The sequence below is a fragment of the Cydia strobilella genome, chromosome 13, assembly GCF_947568885.1.
Source record: "Cydia strobilella chromosome 13, ilCydStro3.1, whole genome shotgun sequence".
NCBI lineage: Eukaryota > Metazoa > Arthropoda > Insecta > Lepidoptera > Tortricidae > Cydia > Cydia strobilella.
The window spans coordinates 12,189,569-12,209,210 of NC_086053.1; the positions used below are offsets into that span (position 1 = coordinate 12,189,569).

The following is a 19,642-nucleotide window of genomic DNA, read 5'->3' on the forward strand; positions in this document are numbered from 1 at the left end:
TCGCGGTTCGCGGAAGTTTCTTATTTCTTAGATATTAAGCGATATACAAGTGACTATGATTTGTCCTTTCCATTTGTCAACAGCCATTCATGAACGTCATGATGGGTTTACAAATATGTATGTAGTGGCAGCTTGCCGGAGGGATCGTCGACGGTCTTCTGGGTAGCGGTGGTGGCGTGCACGGTGGTCATCAGACCCTCAACAATCTCGAAGTTGTCATGGATGACCTTGGCAAGGGGAGCGAGGCAGTTGGTGGTGCAGGAAGCGTTGGAGATGACCTTGGCAGAGGGGTCATAGGCGTCAAGGTTGACTCCGACGACGAACATGGGTGCATCAGCACTGGGGGCAGAGATGATAACCTTCTTGGCACCACCCTCCAAGTGAGCGGAAGCAGCAGCGGTGGTGGTGAAGACACCGGTGGATTCTACGACATATTCAGCTCCAGCCTTACCCCAGGGCATGGCCTTGGGGTCGCGTTCAGCGAACACGGCGATTTTGTAGTGGTATGAACATACCTACAAAAGTAGTGATTTACATCTGACACTCAATCAAACATTAACTGCTTGTATTGTATCTTATTCTAACCGATAGATCAGTCTTTGTCGGTTGACAGAGTACAAAGATAAATCGCGGTGAAATTGAAAGATGAACTTTCCTGTAAATCGGTAACATAAAAATAAATCAGTATTTTTTTTAAATATAAAATTGCTTTTTTCGTTTTTTACTGCGAGGCGTACCACATTCCAATTTATAAATTGAATACAGATGTGATGTGACTAATGTCGATATTACAATAAAAGAAACTACTACTCTTTTTTTTATGTACCAATGTCTAGTTTACTTTAAACCATAACGTGAACTTCCTTGGGATGCCCATTCTGCTTGTACATAATCTTTGTAGATTATTTTTAAATTTGGGTTGCTATGACAAAAAAATATTTGCAAATAAGAACGCCATATTATGACTAAAGGGCTTCTTACACCTAACTGAATTTCGTAACTGACGAGAGAGGGACGCCGCAATACGTGAGACACAGTAGGAGAAATATCCCTCTCGTCAGTTTCTAAATTCAGGAAGGTGTAACAAACTCTTAAGCAGGTGGAATAAATTCAGAAATCAGTCTCAAAAATGCCGCAACATAAAAAATATTTGACTTTTTATTATACTCAATCACCCATTGTCAGTACAAAAAGGCGCCATATTCAGATTTTTTAAGGAGTCAACATTGCACCTACATTTTTTAAATTTGCCGCCTTTTTCTACTGACAAGGTGGGTGTGCCAGAGTTAAACTATAGTCTGTCAAACAACTTTGTCAGTACAAAAAGGCGCGAAATTCAAATTTTCTATGGGACGATAATTCTCAGCGTCTACATTTTTTAAATTTGGCGCCTGTTCTACTGACGGAAATGGCTTAAAGACTAAAGAAAGTTTTTCTTTTAAATCATCGTCAGTGTCACCATTATCTGCATGAATTTTAAAACACATCTGGCGGCGCATCAAGAGAATTTCGACGAACTTGGTCTCGCCCGAATACCCACCAAAATGAATTCCTCGAATAAAGGTGTACGGAGCCTTTACATCTTTTCCCTCTTTTCCCATCCCTATCTATCATGAGCACAAATCATAAAAGAGTAAGCGGTACTTTTAAAATTGACGTCTCTCTAGAATTGAATGTAAAAATTCAAAGTTTATTTTGATGAATTTTCGATTCTCATCTATTCGGTATGGTAATAAAAGTGGGAATCAACAGCTTTGGCCGAATTGGCAGAGTTATATTTAGAACTTGTACTGAACACTCGGATATAGAAGTAAGTAGGTAGATGATATTGATATATTATTTCATTCGTTTGAATATTTCATTTCCTTATTTCGAGCTTACTAAATCCCTTTGTTGTGTTACACTGAGTATTGTATATTCTAGATCTAGAGATGTGGCAAAGAATATACATACATATATACCATTGTTTCTAGAATAGGAGTCTTAATTTTGGGGGTTTCAAAGTTTGTACGGAGTGCCTAGTAGGCACAGCAATTCAGGAAAAAAGTTTTTGTCTGTGAACTTATTAACCAGGTTAACGGGGTTGTGATTTGTGATAGCACTATTGATTATTATGATATAAATATAATTGTATATACCATTAGGTACATAAACTTATTTTAAATCGCAATAAGCAGTTGATTTTGATTCATGTATATATTACTACAATACAATAATATTAATCACGATCTTTGTAGGTTTCAGCAATCAACGACCCTGCCATCGACCTAGAGTACATGTGCTATTTAATTAAATTTGATTCAACGCACGGGAAATTCTCCGGGACCATTTCAAACGAAAGCGACGACATAAAAATCAATGGTTTGTATTAAATCTTTATTGTTTCACTTAAATTTACCATAGCGCTCCGTCATGGGAAAAATTGCAAACGTGTGAACGAGAACTTTTGCTATAGAAGTTGTGTGGAACTGAAGCTCTCTAAACCTGTTTGCTATGTGCTGACAAATAAAGTAGGTAGTGCTTAATAATAATAAGGTCAAAACCTTAAAACCTGTTGTCGCACCCATTTGTACGATGCGGTAGATGAGTACAGAGGGCCTACCGCGAACCACGTTCGACGTGTTGCCTCCCTGTCACACTTACCTACCTACACGTACGAATTTACAAGTGCGACAGAGAGGCAACACGTCGAACGTGGTTCGCGGCTGGCCCTCAGATGTAGTGCATAATTAACATTCGTATATACTTACCCTACTTCTGTCAACCTCAGTACTTATTTTACTCAAGACTGACTGAAAATAGCATAACAGCATAACACGTTCAGTGCGTTTCCGTGAAAATAAGATGGCAAACAATTATGCACATTATCTGTAAGTACCTACTTACTTAAAAAAATTAAGTATACCTCATAAACCTCATTCGCAGCCCCAACTCCCCGACAAATATTGAAGTTAACTGATTCGTCAGACTGATGAGGCAATAGGCAAATCTAAGAAAATACAATGTGAAGACTCCCAATGTAAATGGCAATTTGTTACAGACCACACTGTAAAGGTGTTTCACCACAAGGCGCCGGCAGATATACCGTGGCACGAAGCCGGTGTGCAATATGTTGTTGAGGCCTCTGGTATGTTTACCAGCGTGGAAAAAGCGTCGGTATGAACTCGTGCAAATTAAAGCTAATACTCATACAATTTAGAAATATCAAAGCATTAAATAGGGACACGGATAAAGTGCGAAAAATATGTAGGTAACCTACCTAATACACGACCTTATCGTCCATACATTAGTTTGTACGTGTACATCGTACACAGATTTGATATATAAGTACGCTAGATGACGCAAATCCCACGATTTGTATTGAAACCAAGCGTGCCGACTTTTTCATACAAAATCTACGCATAATATAATTTTAAAATTACTTATCTGTGATAGGAAATACGTTCTTGCCAGTTAATTATCATGCAACGAAGCATTTTTAAGTTTTCTCGGACGTCCGGCTGCAACAATAGACGCGCGTGGACTGTAAAGAGCGACGGTCAACCTCGACGCTTGGTCGGGGTTCGGACACGCGAAGTAGATGCATTTGCGTCTTCTATGTATATTTATTTACGCGATTGTGCTTTCTAGTTGGGTCATATCACCAAACGCCCTTATACGCCCTATAACAAAGTAAAACAGGTTGGCTTTGAAATTTTAGGGGCGAGACTATGGGGCGGATCAAAGAAAAAGCGGACATAGTGCGAGGGCGACTACGAAATTTCAATTTTAAAGGCCTAATATATTTTTATGCGGGATTTTATACAGTAGGTAAACATCAATTTATAATAATCTAACTAGTTACACGAACGGTTTCGGTAAAAAAAAAAAAATTTGGTAATTATGTGGGCCCTATATACATATATAAAGCTATCAAAGTACCCCAAATTTTCCTACGGACATCCCATTTTGCCGGTACCTATCAATGAATCATTGTCCCCGCCGCCTGACATGAGGCATCAAACAGGCTGAAACACACTGTTGTTTCTAGGGTCACTTGACCAGCGATGGAGTCAGGAGAGTGGTAGTGACGGCTCCCAGCGCGGATGCGCCGATGCTCATACTGGGCGTCAACGAGAGCAGCATACAACTAGGTACTCACATCAATTTTATTTTACTGAAACAGGCACCTTATCATCAGAATAAACAACCTTCTTATACATTTTTATAGAGGCTTCTGTTCTGTGTGTAATTTATTAATATAGCCCACTGTTAATTGACAATTCGTAATTCTTATTGAAAAAGGGTGTTGCTGTTAGTACTTACCTATTTTGCAGATATGAAAGTAATATCATGCGCGTCGAGCACCCTATACTGCTTGGCGCCAATCATCAAGATCCTAGAAGACGCGTATGGAGTTGCCGACGGTTTTGTAACCAGTATACACGCCATGACGCCGTCGCTTAAGCCACTGGACGGCCTGTGTGTTCGAGGCAAGGTAAGGTTGACAGTATAATAATCATTATGTTGTCCCGATAGTCGTTTCATCGAACGGTCTCATAGCGAAGTCTTGACCAACACCTAGAGAGATTCGCTAGGTGGCTGGATCAAGTCAGATGCAAAGTGGTAAGGTAGACAGTAATCATTAATAACATGTACCTACTGCCTTGCGCCGAAGACAAGTTTTTGAAGACACCTATGGAGTAAGCGACGGTTTTGTGACCAGTATACACGCCATGACGCCGTCGACCAAACCATTGGACGGTTTGTGTGTACAAGGCAAGATAAGGTATTTGCCAAGCCAGATAATATGTATGCTGAATTGTATTTACCGTCAAGCGAGGTGAATAGGGATGGCGGGGCGAAATAGAATAATTTTCATCTATAATTTTTAAAAAACTACCCACACAGATTATATCATGGATTGTAGATTTAGTACCATACAATTGAGACAGGCAGTTATTAAGAATAGAAATAATTTCCGGTATTTAATACCAAAGATAGATATAACTCCGTAATACAGTCAGATACAGTCTAAGGAAAAAACGTGCCTCGAAAATCAAGAAAATTTGATTCTCGATCAGAGGGCGCTACTAGCTTTGGCCTTTTTAGGTTAGATGGCGTTGACGGTTTCGTTGGTTATTTAACAATTTTAACGCATATCAGTGAAAGAACATGGATGAAAATCATAAAAATAATTATTGCAAATAAAAAAAAAATATTTATCCATATTTAAGTACATTTTATCGTATTTTTATAAATCTTCATTTTTAGTTTTAAGGTGTGTCGATAGATGGCAGTGAATTTACTGGGGTTACAAAATTTACTATGACAGTACCGCTCTATCTTATTTTATCCTCTTTGTTAATACTTAAAGTGACAGGGAATTGTAACTAATATTTCGCAACAAGGCCAAGAGTTATTAGTCGGACCAAGCGAACTCAGCATAGCATTTGCAATGACAAAGTGTGGCAATGAATGACGTCATTATAATAGACGGTATAATGTTATAGCACTGGCGCGACCACCGCAGCATCCACCAGAACATCATCCCCGCGGCCACCGGCGCGTGCCGCGCGCTCGGCAGGATCATCCCCGGCTGCAGGGACAAGCTCGCCGGCCTCGCCTTCCGAGTGCCCGTCGTCAACGGATCCGTGCTCGACATCACTCTCAGGTCAGTCAAACCTTATTACGGGGCCTCCAATTAAATATCCGCCACTTACACACCTGATGTTTTGTTGGATGACCAACAAAAGATTAGGAACATCCCCAGCTGCAAGGACGAGCTCGCCGGCCTGGTGTACAGCGTGCCCGTCTTCGGCTCCGTGCTTGACATGACGCTAAGGTCAGTGACCTTACACACTAGGATCGTCCAACAAAACATCTGCCGCGCGCTCAGCAGGATCTTCCCCGGCTGCAAGGACGAGCTCGCCGGCCTGGCTTCCGGGTCCCAGTCTTCAACGGACCCGTGCTCGATATGACGCTACAAGGTCAGTTTTTTTTTCTCTTATCTGGCTTTTACTCCCCGCAATTTTGCACAGGGTGAATTTACCAAAGTCGGTTTTTTGCCTTTGAAGTGAAAGGTCAGTGTTTGTGAGAGCTGGCTCAGCTGACTGAATTCTGACATGTCGGACTGGCTCTTAGAATTTACGCGACATAACAGCAAACTATGACAAAGGCAGTAAATACACGACTGACTGTGCCAAGATCCAAAATATACATATAATGGTATTAATGGTGTCAAAATTAGTTATCTGATACAAGACTAATTTCTTATTAGAATACTTATGGGTCTCCCTGTATGTTAAAAAATATAGGAATCTCTTAAAGAAACCGTTATTTAAGTGAACAAAATTAATTGGTACAATTAAATATTTATACATATTATTACGTACACTTGACAGGTTGAATAAGAACACCACTATAGCCGAAATATCCAAAACTATAGAAGATCTAAATAACTCCTTATTACGAAACATTATACAAGTGTCCAACGAGAAGGCCGTATCATCAGACTTCTTGGGAGACACTCATTCCTGCGTTTTAGACATAGATTCGAGCCTGCAAATAAAACCTAATTTTTTCAAACTAATATGTTGGTACGAGAATGAGTACTCTTACTCGTGTAGAGTAATTGACACAGTGTTATTCTTAGAAAGACAGTTCCAAGCACAGATTCTTACACCGACAAGACTCATGTACATGACGCCTATATCTAGTAATATTCAGAATATAGAAAATAGCCAGGATTGTAGAAGATCATACGTTTCGTTTAGTGTCATTCCTGGATTACTAAACAATAGGCCAAATATGAAACCTAGCTTACGAAGCCTTGAAATGAAAGCCACAACTGAACAATATTCCAAACATGAAATCGGTCCACCGTCTAATCGGGAAAACAAAGAATCTATTAAATCCTATATCGACCGACTTACGAAATGTAAATGTAATGAAAAGAAAAATAAAGTTGACGTTGTAAGGAAAGATTCAAAGGAAGATAATGAACACAAAGCAGAGAATTGTTTTAAAAAAATCGAGAAAGAGGTTTCTGAAATGCTAAACATGGCTGCAGATTTGTTGAATAAGTCGTCTAGTATAAAACTACAGACTGCAAAGAAATCAAAAAAAGTACCTGAAAAAGAATCTAAAAACAGAGACATGATGAGGAAAAATATAATAGCAAAAATTTCAGATACCCTTGAAAAGATTAGGGAGGTGAAAATGAATACACTAAACACTGATATTACCGGGGATCAAAAGACAGTACTAGACATAGACAATTATCAAGATAAAGATAGCCTACCAACACATGAAGCTGGTTCAGTCAACAACTCTCAACCTAAATTGCCGAAGCCTAACTCACATACTAAAACTGTTAATTCTAATATTTCATTGAATACATTGATGTACAAGAAATACCCAGATTCTTGTGGTGACGAAATTAATGCAAATTTTCCATTAATAAACACTAATATATTTGATACTAGTAACGATCACAAATCTGACTATCATACCAATGTTCACGATGAAGACGATACGAGTACAGTGGCAACTATAGTGAGTGAAAAACTAGAGAACACACAATTTTTTTTAAATAAGACCACACCGGTTAAATCAAAAGTAACTAATCATATGACCGAAAATTGTAATGAGAGAAGTGTTAGCAATAGACATAATGGACGAAATGAAACAAAATTGAACACATCGGAAAATAAAGGCAAAACTGAAACTGTTGTGAGCATTTCTAATTTTAATATGGACAGTAAAGCAGAATCTGATTCTATAGAAGGTGTGAATGAACAATATATTGAACTGAAAAAAACCGTCGCTGTAAAAAATATTCATGACGATAGAAACAACAACAATGATGTTAAAAAAGTAGATGACACCGCGGCTGAAACCTTCAAAAACTCTCCAGGATGTTCTAGAGGTTCTTGCAGTACAATAGAAAATGTTTCCGAAAAATCTTTGAGTGGTGTCATTTCTAGTTACGCTACTGTAAGCAAAAATAATAGCTCATACAGAACACAAGATATTTATGATAAATTAGATAGTGAAAGCATGTCGGACTCTGAAAGTTCTTATAGAATACGCGAGAAAACATCACAAGTTATAAACATTACAGATTTGACTTATTCACTAGAGGATTTGCCACGCTTAGATAAGATTTGCCGAGTTATTGAAATATCCGACGAGTTATCAAACAAGTTGTTTTCACCACTCGACGACGACAACTACGAAGATACCGCAAGGAGAAAATGGTCGTTTCAAGATTTGTGTGAAAGAATCAAGTATGATGAGTTTTTTAATGGATTGTTTGAAAAGCCTGCATCATAGGGCCACTGAATGTCAAAAAGCTGTACGTACGTAATAAAAGTATTTTATTTCAAAAATAAATTTATTATATATTAAAGGCCAGCGTTATTCATAATCTCGATATGTATGTACGATGACAATTGTATTTGAACTAAATGTCTCAGTCAGACAATAAAAAATAACCTAAGCATGATATAAATAAACGCATTGTATGTGTTATCGGTAATTTATGACCATAGTTTTGCAGTGACAAAAAGAATGGAGGAGGAGGTAGTGTGGGATCGAGTTGTTTTTTTTTTCTGAGAGACACTTAATACTGAAAACTGCCAACAGCTGATGTAGGGACATAACTATGGTCAATGCAAATTTTTATCGCTAAAAGAAAATAATTATTTACTTTAATATCAGTAAAATTGCTTGTAGCGTATAAAACTATACGAAAGTCTAAAGTAGTCTAAAGAAGGACAGGGAGGCACGGACGCTTTACCGTGCCTCCCTGTTCTTCTTCAAATAGCAGGTTATTTCAAAATATTTAGATCAGTACGGTTTCACTCACTATTATATTTAGTCGCTTATGGCGACATGTTTCGGATTCTTTAGGAATCCTTCCTCAGGAGGAGGTTATTTCTGCAAAAGGAATAAGTATATGTATATTCTGATATCATTACAAATCCCTATAGGTAATAATTATGCTTATATATTATTGTTTTATGAAATATCACAGATAACTGTCATATAAAAATATAAAGTAATCCTTAAAACTAAAACCAGGTACATTATTTGAGATCTCACCCATAGCTATGGTATACTACGTCCCTATTCTGCAAGAGCTTATTGTTGAGGTTGATGATGGTTCTGGGGAAGACGGCGTCGGCCATGTCGACGAAGTCCGCGATGACGACGTTGAGGGGGGCGTGGCCCGCGCGGCCCGGCGGCGGCGGCCCGGGGGCCAGCTCCGCGAGCACGGGGAGCACTTCTTTGACTACGGGGGCTGCGCATTTTGCACGAAGATTTGATGTCCATCTGAAAAGTTGAAAAAATAAGGTGACCGCGGGTTGCATTATCAAATTAAATGTAACGCGTGAATGTCGCTGTACAAAAATATGTTCATGTTTCAGGGACCGGACAACCCTTTCCGCGATAAAACCCTTTCAATGGGCGACACTTAAACACGGCTAACACATTGAAAGACTTTCCCTTTTGAACTGCAAGCCCATTCATACCCTTACCTTTGACTAACCCTTACCGAAAAGCTAACCAAAAATAAGGCTTTGCGTGAAAGAGACAGGATTAGTATATATCTACGGTAGTGTATGAAAAGGAAAGAAAATACGTGCCTAGTCTAAGAACGCCGCCGTCGCCGTCGACGCTCGCTCGGATTCGAAGTAATGTGTGCTTTATGAACAAGGTAGACGACTTAAATTAGCACGCTTATATGCTAAAAGGGAAGCCCTTTATAAGGCTAACCCTTATAAGCAATATGCAAGGTGTTGGTGAGCGGATGATAAGGGTTTTGTAAGGTATTTGGGCTACCGATTACTCAAATGTGGTAGATTTATATAAGGGTTTTTAAAAGCAAAACAAAGGGTTTCGTCTGGCAAAGGTGAGTTAAGCCTTATGCAATACCCTTATAAAACCCCGATAAGGGATAGCGGGCCGGTCCCTGATTGTACCCTTCCTTCCTGCCTGAGGCCTAGTCCTGCTGCGGCCATGGTGACAACATAATGTGTACATTATGTGTACTGTGTTTACACAGACTCACCGCAGCACGATGAAACTGGGGGTGGGCGTGAGCACGGCCTGGTGCACGAACCCGGTGCCGGGGTGGCGCCGGATGTTGTCCAGGAACCGCAGCAGGCCTGAGACCTTGTCCTGCTGCGGCCATGGTGATGGAAGCATCTGCGGTTGCCAGAATTCGGTCATTGTGTATACTGATTCGTTGCGGTATACCACTATTACCTGAAATATACAGTAAGGGTAATTTACAGTTTTGAAGACCAAGTTTCTCTTGCATGTAGTGGAAGCTACTAAGAGACAATGCTTTGGAGTTGGTACTTCACACCTATTTACAAATCTGATTCAAGTGACTAGCGATAAACTATTTCAATCGTAGTAATGTATAATACTAAAAGAATTATGTATAATTACTAATAGTAATGTATAATTATTATACCATAAAATCATCAACATATATGTTATAAAGGTTATCGAAGTTATGCAATATTTACCTACATGAAAAAATATTTAGCGCTTACCTGCTGGTTCAATCTGTTGAGCGAGTTAAGAGTGACACTGCGCAGATCCAGATGTCTAGGGACCAGTTTGGGGCCGTACATGTTGATCAGGAGACGCATCAGCCGCTGGTGGTCTGTTGGGGTGAAGCCGTAGAAATGCTGGAGATCGAGAATTACTACCTGGAAAGTCAATTTCGCTAAGACAGCAGTACCTACTCAAAAAAACCGGCCAAGTGCGAGTCGGACTCGCGTTCCAAGGGTTCCGTATATTACACAATTTTTAAAAATGTATTTTTTTATGTGAACCGTGAGTTTTTAAAAACCCGTAGGGTCGTAGGGTAGGGGGTGCACGACCTACAACCGCCGCGGACACTCGTGCCTGAGGATGGATTCCCAAAGAATCCGAAACATGTCGCCAAAAGCGACTAAAAATAATAGTGAGTAAAAACCGTACTGATAAATATTCCGTAGGGTCGGATCAAAAACTAAGTAATTAAGTCAGACTCACGCTTGACTGCACATTTCTAATAGGTTTTCCTGTCATCTATAAGTAAAGAACTATTTTATATTGTGTATTTTTTTCAAAATTTTAGACCCAGTAGTTTCGGAGATAAAGAGGGGGGGGGGGGAATGGTCATTTTTTAGCTATTTTCTTAAAAAACTATTTATTCTAAAATTAAAAAAATATATATATTTGAGATTCTCTAAATGAGCTCTTTTATTTGATATAGTTTGAAACTTTTTTAATTTTCCCATTTACCCCTCAAAACTGGCCCCATGTTGAAAATTAATTTGTTTACAATTTTACATACGTGAACCAAATTTCAACTTAATTGGTCCCGTAGTTTTGGAGAAAATGGGCTGTGACAGACGGACAGACAGACAGACGCACGAGTGATCCTATAAGGGTTCCGTTTTTTTCCTTTTGAGGTACGGAACCCTAAAAAAAGGTCTATAAAACCTATACTACGAGACTTTAACTATACAGTTCCTCAGGGCTCTATACTAGGTTTATAATATAATATATATTAACATCAAATGATTTCCTACACTCTTTTGATGGTCATTATGTACATAATATGATTTTATATCTACTGTGCGATTGTGCGCTTTTACAGAGTGGCTGATGGCGTATATAGGTAAAACTGACATTATAATACAAACCTTACATTACATTCATTAAAATCAGTCATGAAATAATTAATGAATGAATGAAATTAAGTTATTCCAGAAAATATTTCCATATGAGATTAAAAGTAATTACATAATAGAATACAATTCAATTCCAACATATATATTTTTTTACCATAAATGATTTAAGAATAAGATAAACATACGTCAGGAACGTCAGGATGTACTCAATTTAAATTAATTACAGCAAATATAATACGTTGAAATTGTTTTAATCCTCATGAATAACTATCGCAGAACCCTAGAAAATAAAATTGTAGTAGTATTCATAAAGTTAGTGTTATGTCCTATGTACCTCCTCAGGGTGTGTGTCAACAAAGTCTTTGACTTGTCTCAAAGCACCAGTTATCTCCTCGGCGTAAAGTCCGTGAGTAAAGAAGAATTCTTCAGTGCCAGGCTTGGTGGCTAATCTTAAGTCAAGGTACCTGAAAATTATAAATAAGAATCTTATCAAATACTTAGGCTGCATGGCATGGAACTCGTTAATAGGACTGTCGGCCTAAGTTTGTATAACTATCAACCCGATTGTATGAGGTGTCATTAGATTCGTCTCAGTTGTGGGAGTGGCATACATTAAGACGAAAGTGGAGGGCAGAGCTGGAGCCGATTGAGTAAGGACACTCTTTTCCGCGACTTAGCGCACACGCCCGTGGGGCTGCGTCTCGCCTATCTCGTGTTATGAACCTACGCCTTAACATGTATTACCTAGTGCATCTAGCCATCCCTGAATAGCCTAAAACCTACATTATGCTCCGATATATGTACAATATAGTTGCAGATAACTGGTATATAATTACCACATAACGCAAATAAATAAGATAATGTCAGTGCTTGATTTGTATTGTACAGTTTACCTCGAAAGAAATTGCATATTTTAATATCATGCTACTTCATACAAATACAATGGGGTTGGTCGGTCGAAGTATTTAGCAGATGGCGCCAGCATAGCTTGCCTTGTCAATCCCTAGAACTGTGTCAAATTTTAGTTATTTTTAATGGATTTTTATGCCCTGGATGCCAGCCCTTTAAGCCAAATCTCATAGAAAAAAGGGCAAGCTATGATGGCGCCATCTATGCAAACCTTTGACAGTTGCCAACCCCATTGTCACTCTATTCTTATACATTTCACAGAAAATGATAATAGCTAGCCTAATTCCTAAGGTTGCCTCATACATTGGTCCAGTTAGCATCAAATAGATAGTTACGGCCATAGTGACCAAATATTATGTATATTTAGACACATACTTATTTCTATGGTAACAAAGATTTGTGTTACAATATATTTGGCCATCACTAAGTATCGTGGCTATAGTGGACACAAAACTAAACGACACAATGTGATGCATCTCAGGAACCATCAAGTCAACACCCACACCCTGGCTGCCAACCCTGTGCAATATAGCCCCGCTACATCTGCGTAGCAAGCATGCGCTGTCGAGAGAAGCTGAGAAAATAAGGTCAAATAGCTCTTTACCAATCCATCGAGAGTTTTGCTTCCCACCACATCCGCGCTTGAAGTCCCGACGCCCTTCATATGCTCAGAATGTGCAAGGTTTTGATGTGTCTGAAGCCTGGAAAAATGAATGGGGCGCTGCAAATGTGGACTCGAGAGTTAGTAGCCCAGCGCGTAGACTTGCCGGTTTTGACCTTCCTAGACAGCAATGGTGCCGTTTGAACAGACTGAGAACGGGACACGGCCGATGCAACTACCTCTTGCACAGGTGGGGATGGAAGGACTCGGCCTTGTGTGAATGTGGTGAGGAGGACTAAACGATGGAAGACATTATCCAGCGTTGTCCTCTGCATTCATACTCTGGACCACCGGAAGACCTGCTACATCTTACAACCCATGCAGCTGCATGGCTAAAGACACTGAATGTTGACATCTGATTTTATTATTATTTTATTGTTATTTTAATTGTTTGCCTATATATTATGTACCTGCGCCATACGACTAAATAAATACTAAGTATCTATTTGATGCTAACTGTCCCATAGATCCTTTATTTGGGAATTTTAAATTCATGAATGGGTAACAAACATTATTATTTCAACCTTTTTTATAAGCTTTTTATTAACTTGCAATGTATCTATGTTTGTACGGTTCAAATCTTAACGGTTTAAAGTTAAATCTGACCCACTTCCCAACTTTCAATGAGGCTGAAAATTTGCATACATATGTAACTCGGGTGACAATGCAATATTATGGTACCATAAAGCTGATCTGATGATGGAGACAGGAGGTAGCCATAGCAACTCTGTGATAAAACAACGCAACCTAATTGTATTTTGGGTTTTTGGAATTGTCTCGATGAGTATTAGTTGCCTGTGGAAAGAAAAGTACAGTCAGCAATAAAAGCTTGTACCTTAAATTGTTGTAAATTTTTTTTGTTTGCATGCAAATTCTGTACCTAATGCCAATGAGAAGTTGCTGCCACGTATCTAGGCTCTGCGTAATGGTCCAGCGCATGATCGTACCTCGGAACAGAGGGTACAGTCTGTGGAGGATGGGCTCGGCATCGGGGGCTAGCCCACTTGACCGAGTGATGCCGTAGGTCATGGAGTCATGACTCCCTGAAAACAATGAAAATATACATGAAATATGTATATGAATTCTATTATTAACCATTAAGTTATTATTACTATAGAGACGACATACCAAACAATAAAATTGTCGCAATCACAACCTGTACCATGCGACCAAAACGTCGTAAGCGCCGTAAAATTCATGGCGCTTACGCGTTTAGGTCACGTGATTCACGCTCCGCTTCTATGGTTTGAGGCTGAAATGGCAGCAACTCATGGCACCTTTCACCTATCAATAGCCGGGTCCACACAGAGCGAGCATACGCGCGAGGCAATTTCCTCGTGCAGAATACGGCTAGTATAGACGTGCCTCCAATGCGTCCGTCCAATATTGATAGCTGACCGCAATGGTAGGGGCTGTAGATTAGTCAAAGCCTGGATATGCATTTTCGTATGTTTTGCAGTAGAGGCTGTGCATCTGGAACTTGTCTCAGACCTCACCAAAGACGCATTCATGGCTAGTTTAAACCAGTTTATTGCTCCCCGGCAAGCAATAAGTATTTACTGCGATAATGCCACTAAACAAAACAAAAAAGACCAAATAAAAGATGGAGAGACGAGCTAGTGAACTTCGACAGATACTGGTGGAGAACAGCACAGGATAGGAAGGAATGGGAAAAACTGGGGGAGGCCTTTTCCGCACAAGCAACATGCAAATAGTAAACCAATAATAATTGAAATTTTATGTTATTGTAAAAAAAGAAGCATGAAATAAAGGCTATTACTATTACTATTAAGTATTAATGCCACTTATTATACTGGTACCTGGTGGCTAGTAGTCATGTTATTTTATATACATATGTCTATAGAAACTGCATGTGTTTATGAAATCTTATTATAAACAACCTTTGTGCAATAATCATATTAAATAATTCTATATATAAAACATTTATTAAAAAAGATGTATAACTAGGTCAATTCACACAGTATATTTAAACAAGTTTCATTCTGCAGTAAAACAACTAATTGACATGAATGAAAACACTATAAAAATGCATACCTGGTATAGCAAGGTATATAAATGGCATATCCTTTAGCTGTTCTGGCAGATCTCTCATCCATGTTTCTAATTTAAGGTCCTTTGTTTCGCCCATTACGATTGCTGAAAATCACAATAATTGAAAGATTTTTTTTAAAGTGTGACTAAAAATTGGGTTGAAATAACGTTATGATCAAGTCTAAAAGCTCAGTTAGGTCGATGACGGTGAGTTCACTTTAACCAGAGATAAAAATCTTAACAGAGGTTAAACTAGTACCTTCTCGCCACGATCACGTCATCCTAATTATGGAATCGAGGACTAGTCCGGCCCTTCAGTTGGTCACTTTCAAGTGCCTCTAGTCCGGCAATGGGTTAGTTAACTACATCATTATCAAATAAGATTTTCAGGGAAAAAGGTATAATTTTGCAAAGTATTTACTGGTAACGTTTTCGCAAATCAAAATAAGTATTCGGTAAGTTTGAAGTGTTAAATATTGACCAATAGATAGGAGCAATATTACGACCTCCTAAACCGGCAAGATAATATCTGTCACCAGTGTCACCCTGTCACATCATCAGTCACATGCCTGTTACTAATGTCAGTTATGTCAACGTCAAGGTGACAAATCAAACTGCCGTTTTGTTTTTGCATAAAAAAATTAAGTTTTATTTTATTACAAATCGATCTGGGTGTCAAAATCACTGAGGACTTGAAATGGGAAGAACATTTTTTTTTTTTTTTCTTTATTTAACCTGGGAGTTTTAGCAGTGCGCTAAGCCACCCCCGTAATACAAAAATTACATTGGTCTATAACTACATATATAAATTAGACTATAAGAACATATAACTGCAATCGTTAAGAAAGCAAAGAGCCTTATCTACCTCATAAGAAAAGCTTTTGGGAATCTGACGCCGGATATGATGCTCAAAATTCACAAAACCTATGTTAGGCCTATATTGGAGTACGCATTTCAAGTATGGAGCCCTTATTTTATCAAGGATATTGAGATGTTGGAGAAAGTTCAACGTAGTTTCACCAAGATACCGAAGAAACTCAAAAACATGTCCTATGAAGAAAGACTACAATTCTTAAAGCTCACAACCTTGAAGGAGCGCAGAGAACGCGGAGATCTGATTGAGACATACAAAATACTAACCCAACACTACGACCTTAAAGATTTCCATAAGATGCTAGCACGCAATAGTAACAACCGTCTGAGAGGTCATCAGTATAAGCTGGTGTCTCACAGGTCCTACAATAATCCTCATAGACACTTCTTTGGCAACAGAGTGGTCAACGCTTGGAACAAACTCCCAGAGGATGTAGTAGCGGCCCAAAGTGTCAATGAGTTTAAGAATAATATTTAATATTTAATTAGTTTCCATGTTCCTACTCATATCTGTACTCCTAGCATGTAAGTGAATTGGTTTTAAACTGTAAACTTACATTGTTTCCAATAAATAAATAATAATAAATTAGATAAGCACAAAGCAAATTCTACTCAACACTGAGAACTCGGTTTATGACTCTGGATACAGGCATTATCAGTTTAAACTGCCTGCCTGCATTACAAATAATAATAATAATAATAAAATCATTTGTTTGATTTGTTTTTGTTTTTGTTCAATATTGGCCGGTCGCAGTATTTAGCAGATGGCGCCAGCATGCTTGCCCTGTCAATTCCTAGAATTGTGTCAATTTTTTGTTTTCCTTTAATGGACGTTTATGGCCTGGATGCCAAGCCCTTAAACCAAATCTCATAGAAAAAGAGGCAAGCTATGATGGCGCCATCTATGCAAACCTTTGACAGTTGCCAACCCCATTTTAAGTTTTATGTAGGTACCTGAACACTTTGATTCAAATTAATTCCTCCGGAATTTGATTTGTATAAATAATATCAACCATTATCTATCTCCCTTTTTAGGGTTCCGTACCCAAAGGGTAAAAACGGGACTCTATTACTAAGACTCCGCTGTCCGTCTGTCCGTCTCTGTCACCAGGCTGTATCTCATGAACCGTGATAGCTAGACAGTTGAAATTCTCACAGATGATGTATTTCTGTCGCCGCTATATATAACAACAAATACTAAAAAGTACGGAACCCTCGGTGCGCGAGTCCGACTCTTCCGAGAACTTGTTTGCCACCGACGTACTTCTTAGTTTGTGAGTGATGTAGTGCATACTTAATTGTTTTCCATCGTACTCTCTCGGAAACGTTCGTATTTGTCATCTCACTCTCCACTGCAACATGCTGTAACCTTAACTCTTCTCAAGTCTTCTCAATGTTATACTGGACAGCGACAGCAAGCTGGCATCACTAAATCGCAATTTCTTTCGCTTATCAGCCAGCCGTTACTTGGAGTACCACGACTTTAAGTTCCATTCATTCGTGATATTGTGTTACCACCTGCTCTAGGTACTACCACTACTATACCTTATGTTTATACCCTCCTGTACAATTAACATATAGCTTGTCTGTCAGTGTTAATTTAGGAATAAATAAAATAAAATTAATGCAGGTATCTGCATAGCGGTAGCTCAGAGCAACAAGTTCTTGATAATCACTCATGTTTTCCTTGTGCTAATACGAGTACCTAGTACTACCTAGTACGTACAACACGGTACCTAGCGAATGCTTGAAGCATGTTGAGAGCTTAATTAAGACAACATGCTCAATACAAAATTGCATTTCAAAGTTAAACAAAGCGTTAATTTACATTTCTAACAGGATAAAAAGGATTTGAACGTAGGTATGAAGTCTGTTATCAGTTTGGTTTTAGTATTAAACCGGGTTTAAATGGTTAGGTACCGAGTTTACTATTAAACATTTTAAAAAATCAGTTTTCCATACCTGCGACAAGTAAACATGAAGCCAGTCTCATTTTCACGTCACATGAAACTTAGAAATACCCACGAAATACCCACTGGTATTTTATGAACCGTTATTTGGTATTCCACTTTCGTGCACAGCCGCGATCACAGAATAAGTAATAGTATTAGCCGCGACGTACACACATACACACAACCCGCACCGAGCCGCGACACAAAATGAACATAACATACGGTAAAGTACGAATAAACTGATAATGGTTTTAATAAATGAAAAAAGTCTTCTTGTTTATGAATTATGAGTAACCGATTGCTTTGTTTCTGATCTCTGAGCAAGTCCGAGCCAGATTAGGAACGCAGGTGTGAGTAGTGCGAAAGGATTTATCTAACGTTTAAACGCCTTTTTGCGCGGGTTTTTTCTGGTATGCTCTAATTATAAGGTGTAGCCTTGACTTTGACTATGGAGTAACATAAGTATCTTTCCTTTTCTTTCGATGTTTTTGTATTTAGGTACTAGATCTAGGTATGCTGCTACGTGGGTAAATGTCCTGATTAATCGAGTTCAAAGATCATTAGGGCAGGCGACTATCGCCTCTGGCTACAGCCAGTGATAGCCGGCTATTGAGGCTAGTGGTTTTAAGTGTCTTTAAGGGAAGATTACCTATCTACCGCTTTTCTTTTCTCACTTTTGCCAAATCATTATTATCTTGTCATTGCTCTCTTGTGACATTTAATGATAAGAGATATCAGTTACAAAACCTATAGGTAAGTACTTATTTATTTATATGATTGCTGTACCTTCGTATGCATCATTGTCACTCTCTGGAGATAAGATCATCGATCCGATTGCGTAAATTAAAAAACAAATACTACCCGTACTAAATATAATAGAAAGTACAGACACGCACACAGTAGACACAGAAATACACCGATTTAATATTAACATAATGGCTTTGTTTCCGGCGAAAAAACCACTCGGACATCTTAAAAAAATGGAGCATTGTCCGCCAAAACCGCTGTTCACGGAGACTTGAGCACGATTATCAATTTACTTTATTATACAAGAAGTCTGAGATGTTTAGGTGAATTAACATGTGCGAATTGAAGCAAGCAGGTACCTATAATGTTCGTGTATTAGAGTTATGTTAATTCGTCCTTAACCGTACCTACGAGCTCATCAATGAACAAAGGATCAATTAATTCATTAGGAGGAACAATAAATCGGAAGCCTCGTCTGCAACGAGATCAATGTTGAACATCATAATTATAAATCTTATTAAGTAATGAATTCCATATGAATTCAGTGTCGAAAATCTTCTATCTATGATAGTTGGTCGACGCAACGGCAAGGTGATGCAGAATAATTAAAAAACAACTTATTGAACCAACAACACCAACTTTATGGAGAAATGAAATATTTAACGAGCACCGATTTAAATTAAGTATATACTTAAATATTAAGTAATACATAACAAGTTTTTTTGTTGTGATACATATTTGAATAAGTACCTACCGAATACTTATAT

General features: G+C 38.5%; 3 protein-coding genes across 4 annotated transcripts; 1 reads left to right on the forward strand and 2 right to left on the reverse strand.

Moving 5' to 3' along the window:
- Positions 1-107: 107 nt before the first annotated feature.
- LOC134746869 (glyceraldehyde-3-phosphate dehydrogenase 2-like) lies at positions 108-877 on the reverse strand. The gene is made up of 2 exons (XM_063681444.1): positions 842-877; positions 108-515 (listed from the first exon to the last, which is right to left on the reverse strand). The coding sequence occupies exons 1-2, from the start codon at positions 875-877 to the stop codon at positions 108-110; spliced, it is 444 nt and encodes a 147-aa protein (XP_063537514.1).
- A 764-nt stretch (positions 878-1,641) lies between these two features.
- LOC134746870 (uncharacterized) lies at positions 1,642-8,378 on the forward strand. The gene is made up of 7 exons (XM_063681445.1): positions 1,642-1,810; positions 2,238-2,361; positions 3,041-3,156; positions 4,031-4,133; positions 4,317-4,477; positions 5,493-5,653; positions 6,384-8,378. Exons 1-7 carry the CDS (start codon positions 1,727-1,729, stop codon positions 8,314-8,316), a joined length of 2,682 nt encoding a protein of 893 aa, XP_063537515.1. The 5' UTR covers positions 1,642-1,726; the 3' UTR covers positions 8,317-8,378.
- A 475-nt stretch (positions 8,379-8,853) lies between these two features.
- LOC134746720 (PI-PLC X domain-containing protein 3) lies at positions 8,854-18,287 on the reverse strand. 2 transcript variants are annotated; one of them, XM_063681239.1, is made up of 7 exons: positions 18,139-18,287; positions 15,307-15,408; positions 14,132-14,294; positions 12,016-12,145; positions 10,551-10,709; positions 10,058-10,254; positions 8,854-9,318 (listed from the first exon to the last, which is right to left on the reverse strand). In XM_063681239.1, the coding sequence occupies exons 1-7, from the start codon at positions 18,167-18,169 to the stop codon at positions 9,084-9,086; spliced, it is 1,017 nt and encodes a 338-aa protein (XP_063537309.1). In that variant the 5' UTR covers positions 18,170-18,287; the 3' UTR covers positions 8,854-9,083. The 2 variants fall into 2 exon arrangements, with proteins under 2 accessions (XP_063537309.1, XP_063537310.1); XM_063681240.1 differs by lacking the exon at positions 18,139-18,287 and adding an exon at positions 15,563-15,752 and having other exon boundaries at positions 8,858-9,318.
- Between the last annotated feature and the right edge of the window lie 1,355 nt (positions 18,288-19,642).

Excerpts from the sequence above, each read along its gene's own strand:
- LOC134746869 (XM_063681444.1), bottom strand. The coding sequence starts at position 877 with ATGGGCATCCCAAGGAAGTTCACGTTATGGTTTAAA. Across the intron at positions 516-841 it reads AGTTCACGTTATGGTTTAAA|GTATGTTCATACCACTACAA; the intron begins GTAAACTAGACA and ends CTACTTTTGTAG.
- LOC134746870 (XM_063681445.1), top strand. The coding sequence starts at position 1,727 with ATGGTAATAAAAGTGGGAATCAACAGCTTTGGCCGAATTGGCAGAGTT. Across the intron at positions 4,134-4,316 it reads CGAGAGCAGCATACAACTAG|ATATGAAAGTAATATCATGC; the intron begins GTACTCACATCA and ends CCTATTTTGCAG. Across the intron at positions 5,654-6,383 it reads GTGCTCGACATCACTCTCAG|GTTGAATAAGAACACCACTA; the intron begins GTCAGTCAAACC and ends TACACTTGACAG.
- LOC134746720 (XM_063681239.1), bottom strand. The coding sequence starts at position 18,169 with ATGAGACTGGCTTCATGTTTACTTGTCGCAG. Across the intron at positions 15,409-18,138 it reads TTCATGTTTACTTGTCGCAG|CAATCGTAATGGGCGAAACA; the intron begins GTATGGAAAACT and ends TGTGATTTTCAG. Across the intron at positions 10,710-12,015 it reads TTGACACACACCCTGAGGAG|GTAGTAATTCTCGATCTCCA; the intron begins GTACATAGGACA and ends TTGACTTTCCAG.